At 41.1% G+C, this 7,533-nt stretch overlaps 1 protein-coding gene across 5 annotated transcripts in view; it reads left to right on the top strand.

Annotated features, from left to right (window-relative positions):
* Positions 1–6,999, top strand: part of LCA5 (lebercilin LCA5) — a 193,402-nt gene extending 186,403 nt beyond the window's left edge. For all 5 annotated transcript variants that reach the window (XM_069235634.1, XM_069235632.1, XM_069235633.1 and 2 more), the window contains exons 7-8: positions 2,852–3,005; positions 4,783–6,999. In XM_069235634.1, the coding sequence (XP_069091735.1) occupies positions 2,852–3,005; positions 4,783–5,639 (1,011 nt within the window). In that variant the 3' untranslated portion in view covers positions 5,640–6,999. The remainder of the gene's footprint in view (positions 1–2,851; positions 3,006–4,782) is intronic.
* The last annotated feature ends 534 nt before the right edge of the window (positions 7,000–7,533 follow it).

The following is a 7,533-nucleotide window of genomic DNA, read 5'->3' on the forward strand; positions in this document are numbered from 1 at the left end:
CCCCATCAACTGCGGCAAGATTCTCGTCCCAGTAGCCGACCACGCTCAAGCACCTCCTTATTTTATGAATGAAGTCTGTGTGCTAGTGACTGCACCTAAGACAAGAAGAGGGTCTCACAGGATATATTGTGTGCAAGGTCCTGGGGGTTAAGTACAGTTGATGTATAAATTTCAATTGTGTTAGTTTAAAACAGGTGTTAAATGATGCCATCCTGACTCCCTCATGAATAGCAACCCAGTCCTTCGGCATCATTCGGATTTCAAACAGGGACTGTCATTTATTTTGCACCGGGAGCTCTCCAGTCAGCAGGTCCTGCCTTAGAGCCCTATAAAGATGTGATACTATTTTGTGTCCTCCCCCTAAAGTCAACAAGGCTCCGAAGATCTGTGATTCCGGGGGTGAACCCGGGAAGGATGGCCTAATCGCCCGGGCTGTCCCTGAGATTGTAGCATAGGGAAGAAACTGTCCTGTACCTAGATCAAATGAAGTCACGGCGTTGGGTAAGGTACCAAACCGGCCACCTGGATATAAGTCTCCAGGGGTTTCACACCCGGCTTCATGCCATAGAACCACAGATATTGACCTGTCTATCTGGCAGAAGGGTCTAAGGACCCATAGTGGCATTTCAAAAGCGAATGGTGCCTGGCGCAGCACCCCTCTAACCACTTACTTCCATGTCACGCACACCTGTTGGGCCACAGCTGACACCCTGGCTGGGACTCCAGAGCCCATCATGAAGAGCTCAGGTAGGGATAGGTCTACACAAGTGCCTCCAAGCAGGCAGGTTTCTCAGTTCTTGTTGCTTGTAAACCAATGTACTGCATGCTGCAGCTGTCCTGCAAAGTAATATAGTTCCAAATAAGGCAACTCAAGTCTCCCTCTACCCCAGGTTCGCTTAAGCGTCAAAAGGTATACCCGCTTCCTCCCTGATGCCTATAATAAATCGACGATTAATTTATTTTAATTTATCCTTCTTGGGGATCTCGTATAAGGTCCCCTGGAATATGTGTGTATATATATGGATGATTTCAATGTCTCCATTACTCTCCCCGTATTGAGGTCCCTGGAGTGCGATGCACCGTGAGCCAACCTGATACCCAAGTACCTAATATTTTCAGTTACCTAGGGTAAGTCTGTCCAGGGGGAGAGCTGTCATAGCCCTACTAACTACCCCTCCTATGAGGAACAGCATAGATTTAGTGTGGTTGACAATGAGACTCAGTAGCTCGCTGAACTCTGCCATAAGTGCCAAGAAAATAGGGGTGGAGTATTTAGTTTGTCTCAAATAAAATTGTGTCAGTGTTACACTTGGATGTGTTAAGCATATTTCACTGGGGCCCAACTTCTTGGCACTGTGGACCTCATGCACCCTGTGAAAAGAGTGGATAGACACCATCTACCCAAGTGTACCCCCGACTTGCGCCCTTTTTATGACCCCTACAGTAACCCTACCCCGAAACTGCTATAGGCTGGCTTGGCACTAAACCCCCTACACGGAAAGACTAGAGAAGGGACATGCTGGAGTGGCTGGCGCTGAGGATGCACATATGCGGAGATCTCGGAGGGACGAGAGGGTGGCGGATGACTTGTTATCCTGGAGTACTACAACACCTGCACTAGTGGAGTCAACCGAGGGAGGCCGAGACGATTGCATAACAACAAACTGGGGTTGAGAGAGGGGAAGGGAGGGGACAAACAATAGCCAGACATTTCCCATGTTATAAGAAATGAGAGAACAGTAGACAGTTCCTACTACTCTATTATATATTTTGACCTGCCATGTGAATGAAAGCTAGAGACGTGGGACATGTTAATGTCTATATGTCAATGCTGTTGTCAACAATGTTGGATATGAAGTTTTCCGGTGTTATGATGCTTAGTTCCTCCAATACTATCAGAGATGGACTGAACAGTACTGTACCACATAACAGTTGTTTTAATGATTGCTATAACCTGCCCAGTGGGGAAAAAACTCAGTGTCACACTGGGGGCCCATGGTCAGGGCCTGAGGAATGTATCCTGGGGCGTTATGAGTAGGAATGTTAAGCTTTCATACTAAGCAATGCTGTTGGCGCAACATGTCCATCGGCGTTGGTCATTTGAAATGTTAATAAAGAAATTCTAAAAAAAAAAAAAAAAAAACCTACCCGAATCTCCACCCTAAGAGCAGTTAACTGGCTAAATGACCATGAAAAGGAGAGTGACTTGGCAGCCAACCAATGGTAATTAAAAGTAAATAATGAGCAGGCTCTAAGCCCCTTTTAAGATTATTTTTTTCTTTACAAGAGATTTTGCAAGCGGTATTCAGGCGAAACCTAAAAAGGATGGACTAAGCTTTGAGACACTCTATTTTCATGGACTGGGAATGATGATTGGTTGACTCAGTGCTGCTTTTGACTTTTGTCTTGATAGAATTTAGTTTTCAAGAACGCTGAAGGTTGTTCTGATTTCTATATTTTAATATTACTACTGTAGTATAAATGGAAGAAGAGACGAAATACATCATTCCTATCTCCAGTCCTGAGGTAGAATTGTAACACAGCACTGAGCATAGATGTTTGGACACATTTTAATAACGAAAGGCAAGATTTGAGTTTAGATGTCCCATTGGTAATGACGTATCAGTGCATTTTCTTCTCTTAAGTAAATCTGCTGAAAAATAGAAGCATGCTATTTGTTTTATATACTTATTACTGTTCGTGGAGTAGGGTGCTGTGTGTGTTTCTAGCTAAGTGTGTACAAGAGTTAAAGAAAATGTTGGAGAATTTTACACAATTAATGTTTTTATCTGTGGTGTGCAAACTTGTGTTTGTCAATCAGTGAATATTTGCGTGCCCCATTTTCTTTAAGGAACAAGAAATAAACGAGAAGAGGCAGAGAGAGCATGCAGAGCACGTGAAACAGCAGCAGCAGCATCTTGAAAAGCAAAGAGAAATGGAGGAAAAATTGAAGAGGGACGAACAGCAGCAAATTTTAGAGGAAAAAGCCCAAAAACTACGTGATGGTATTAAAGCATATTCTGTTTACTAGTCAAACATAATCAGGCCGACAAAACTCCTCATTTGTTGCATTCACTCAAGTGACCTTCAAGATCTTAATGTCGCTCCCCCACCTTCAAAACAGTAACGGCTCCCACCCATGCTTTGCCAGACATAGTATAACTTTCTTTGCTTTTTTGGATGATTTATCTCTTTGTGACCCGAGAGAGCGGGGCATCTAACTGGGGTACTATGGTCAGGTTGGTTTGGCTTGGTTGGCCTAATCCTCCTGGTGCTCGTGAGCTAGCACTAGCATGGAACAGTGGGAGGGTCCTCTACCTGTTGAACTGTGACCCGATTCATTGTTAAGCTAGTAAGATGATGCTTTGTTGGAGACCCCTTTTACAACCAGAATGTGTGGGGACTATTGCAGTCTTACACCAGGGCATATGTTTTTACAGTTTTACATCAAGGCACTCACTGGTAAACAGGATACAAGTCTTACTGACTTAAAAAATACACAGATTGTGTGCTCTTTCAAGGGTATATTCTGTGTCACATTACATTCTATAGTCTCAGGAGAACAAGGCAAGTATAGGTTGTTATGACATACATAGGACCAGTTTTGATCAAAACAACTAATAACAGTGATGATCATACGTTTATCTTTTTATAGGTACACAATTCTTGTTTAATACTAATATCAGCAAACCAGTGATTGCGCAGTCTCGAAGCAGGGCACCGCACGTGTCCTTATAGGTGTGGTTACAGACAACTTTATCTGTCTGTTCTTCCAAGAAGGGCAATAAGAAGCACAAAAAGCAAATGGACTTTGGATCAGACCCCTTCAGCTATTGTCTTTAATATACTTTTATGTATTTTCCTTGCATATTTGGTGACATTTTATTGACCGATTTATGCTGTTTTAAGCTGAGCATAGCAGCATGCAAGCGCTGCTTTTCCGACGTGTTATTATCTATTTGGATTCTTAACCACGCCCATTACTATCGCTCGTTCATGGGCGTGCCCTTCAAAAATCCTTTGTTATGATTGGTGAATGCTTCATGTTTGTCCCTCCCTTGGGAAGTTTGATTACTGCTTTGGACATCGAACCTGTGATATGGCTAATTGCACTTTTGCCGATAGGTTTGACAGCGGGTGAACTTTTTTCCTTTTGTGTGTCTCCTTCACGCTCAAGCCGTGGCGCTCTGAATCGGCTCGCTTATGTGAAACTTTTACGTTTCATTTTAAATTTATGTTGCAAGAAAAGTCTGGTTAGGATTTTAAAATGCTAATAGCTGTAACTCGAGCAAATGCGATACCCACTGCATTGCAAATGCTTGTTTCGTTAGGCGGTGCATTCTGTATGGAGGCCCTCGCCTGTTCCTGACACAGTGCTTTTCACCAATAGCCCTTTCGCATTCATTTGTTTTAATTTTCTGTCTACACCATTTCACCCTACTACCATTACCACCATCACCAATAGCACCACAACTACCAGTAGAACCGCTAATGCCACCTCCACCACTAACTAGTACCGTCAAAGCCAATAGGTCTGGTTATCACATGGAAATATATTTCTGCTTGCCTTTGTTTGCATGCTTTGTAACTTTAAAGCAAGATTGTTTATTTGCCGTTGCTTGCTTTATTAATCTCTTGCAATCGCATAGATGTACGTAGAAAAAAATGCAGCACTAGATGGTTAACCTTTTGGGTTAAAACGATAAGGTGTTACCAAATTTACCAATATATCTTTGTTTGAACCTTCCACAATTAACATTTGTTTTATTTGTTTCTATATAGAATGGGAGAAAGAAGAATTTGACAGAAGGCTAAAAGAAAATAACTTGTTATTAGAAAAAATAGAGCGAGAAGAGAGATCCAAGACTGAGGCTGCTGCATACGAAACAGAAAACGAGAAAGAAAACCTAGATGATAAAATGGAAGAAGAAAGAAGGAAAAAGGAGCTTCTCCTTGCCAAGATGAATGAGATTGACAAAGAAAAACAAAATGGTTTTCACTCGGATGTTCTCACACACACAAAAGCCATTTCCCAAACCCAGCACTTAGACAAACCACCCAAACATGATCTAGCAGAGAAAAAAAACAAAATGTACACGTTCTCGGAGCCTACGCAGAATTTGTACAATGGCATTCCAGTACAAGGAAAACCAGAATTTACCACTAAAGAAGAGGGACAAGGGCGCAGAACTAACAAGACCACTGATCACAGCGCCGATTTGGCTTTTGGTAATTACGCACCTTCTTTTGGAAAAGTGTCTGGAAGATCAGGGCTGGCTATTCAAAAAAGTGGTGTGTCAGAGGAAAACGTTGTGAACAATGTGGATCTGGGTTTTCATAAGCAAAAAGATAAGAAGTCAAATTTACTGGAGCAACTATTTGGTGCCAACGCCATAACCGCCACCACCCTTTCAAAAACTGATGACCAAAAAACTGATAACCGAAAAGTTGGCAATGGTTCCGGCGATCTTTTACCTTGGGATCGAGTCAACAAAGTTAACGTTAAAGAAGGTCGACTCAATTTTACTGAAGTGAGAAGTGTGAATCCTAACAGGCACCTATTGCAGCCTGCAGCAGGAAGACCCGCAGTGAGAGCCATTAATTCTTTGGACGATGAAATAGAAGAGGTGGCTTTGTGAAAAGTGAAAAATAACTATTTACTAACTTGTAAATATAATAAATACACCCCAATGATATTTATTAATCGGAAAAATTTAATTATTCCATATTTTTTTTAAATGAACTTTTAATTTAATGATTTTGCAATTTTAAACTGGATTGTATACCCAAAATGGTACACATTACATCACCTTTACTGCTAATTATGTTATACCAAACTTTTTTCTACATTTCATTTTTAGAGTAAGGATTACATTAAATGCCCTTAAAATTAAATACATGATGTTTACTTCTCTGTTTAAATTGTTTTTCTATTCAGGGGCATGTACACTGATTTATGTCGTATACGCACTGTCCCTAGTGCTGTTCAACTTCTCTAGTGCGATGTGCTCACCCTGCCAAAGCTCGATACAAGGACAAACAAGTCTTAAATCTCCTTTTAAAACTGGATGAGTTCGCCAGTGCTGAAAGGTTGATCTTCAGTCTTGCATTCTTTAGGAAGAGCTGCCTGGCTGGTAGATCTAAGGAGTGGGTTATTTAGGGATGTGTGATGATAACCTGGGGATGTTCTACTGATTTAAGACTGAAATTGTGTCGTCCTAGAGCAGACTGTAGTTTAGGTACCACTCCAGGAACGGTTACTAGAGCTTAAAATCGATTTTAGGTCAAATGAGAAAGTAGGGAAACGTGACCAGCGCAGAAATATGCTGTCTCTTTCCTAAATCAAATAAGAAGCATGCTACCACATTTAAATTTGCCGGAGTCCAGCAGTTTGGAATGCTAGGAGACAAAGGGACTGTAATCCGATGGCTTGGTTATAGCAGCCTGCACTATTCTCAAGATGTAATCATTTAATGGACTTAACCTTCGATCATATGTGAAAATTGAAGGATTTCAGTGCTGATACAAGTTATCCATTTTCAGAAACATTTTACTGAATTTTAGCCTTCTGCTAACAGATAGCCCGGGTTTTGGTGTGGACCTCGCCGAGACCATACTGGCAAAGTAATAGATGGTCGACTTAATTCATGTATTCTTCCCATTGTGTGCCCCATTTCTAGGCAGCTCTTTATGAGCGCTCTGGAGTAATTCCTGTTCTTTGCCAAGGACGGAATTACTGTTATCGGTGAGTCAAAACCAGGTAAATAATGGGGAGTACATGTTTTTGGAGAATAATATGCAAGAATCAGAAAATGTTATTACAGTACCATTGCTACAATTGGGATTACTAAAGGCACGCATAAGTATGTTGTTGAAGTCTACTTTTCACTGAGTGTTTAATTCTTGCTTACTTATTAACGTGTGTAAAAAAATTACATGCACACCCATCAGATTTTTACCAAAAGGTGATAATGATTAAATGTATTACTAATATATTCACACTTGCTCTGTGTTGAAAATATTTGCTGAAGGAGCATGGAGAGACAAGAGACCAAGGCACATTTTTACTTGGATAGCTGCCGCCATCACAAGCTTCCCTGGATTATCTAACAGGACTTTGTAGCAACAGACTGGCGGAGTGAGAGAGGATTTGGAAACTAGGGAAAAGAGAATGTAGCTACAGTGTGGCTTGCTGCTCAAGTCTAGGTGAGTAGAGCAGTGCTTTTACGAAATAAATTCTATTTAGCTTTCCTGTTTTGTTTGCTGTGAGTTATTTTCTTCGTGGTGTATAGCTACTGCTGTGAAGATCCATACCTGTTACAATAAACTGGAAGACATTTGGACATAAGACGATCAAAGACACAGCAATGGCATGAGTGGAGTCCATACGGATTACACTAGTCAGTCGATTAAAAAAAATCTTGTGCTTTACCGTCCTTTCTGTAAAACATGAAAACACTAGGTCAGTAGTTTTTTGTTGAAACATTAGATTTATAAAACTTCAAAATAGGCCAATAATCGCAAAGAGAAGGA

This window comes from Pleurodeles waltl, chromosome 5 (genome assembly GCF_031143425.1).
Source record: "Pleurodeles waltl isolate 20211129_DDA chromosome 5, aPleWal1.hap1.20221129, whole genome shotgun sequence".
NCBI lineage: Eukaryota > Metazoa > Chordata > Amphibia > Caudata > Salamandridae > Pleurodeles > Pleurodeles waltl.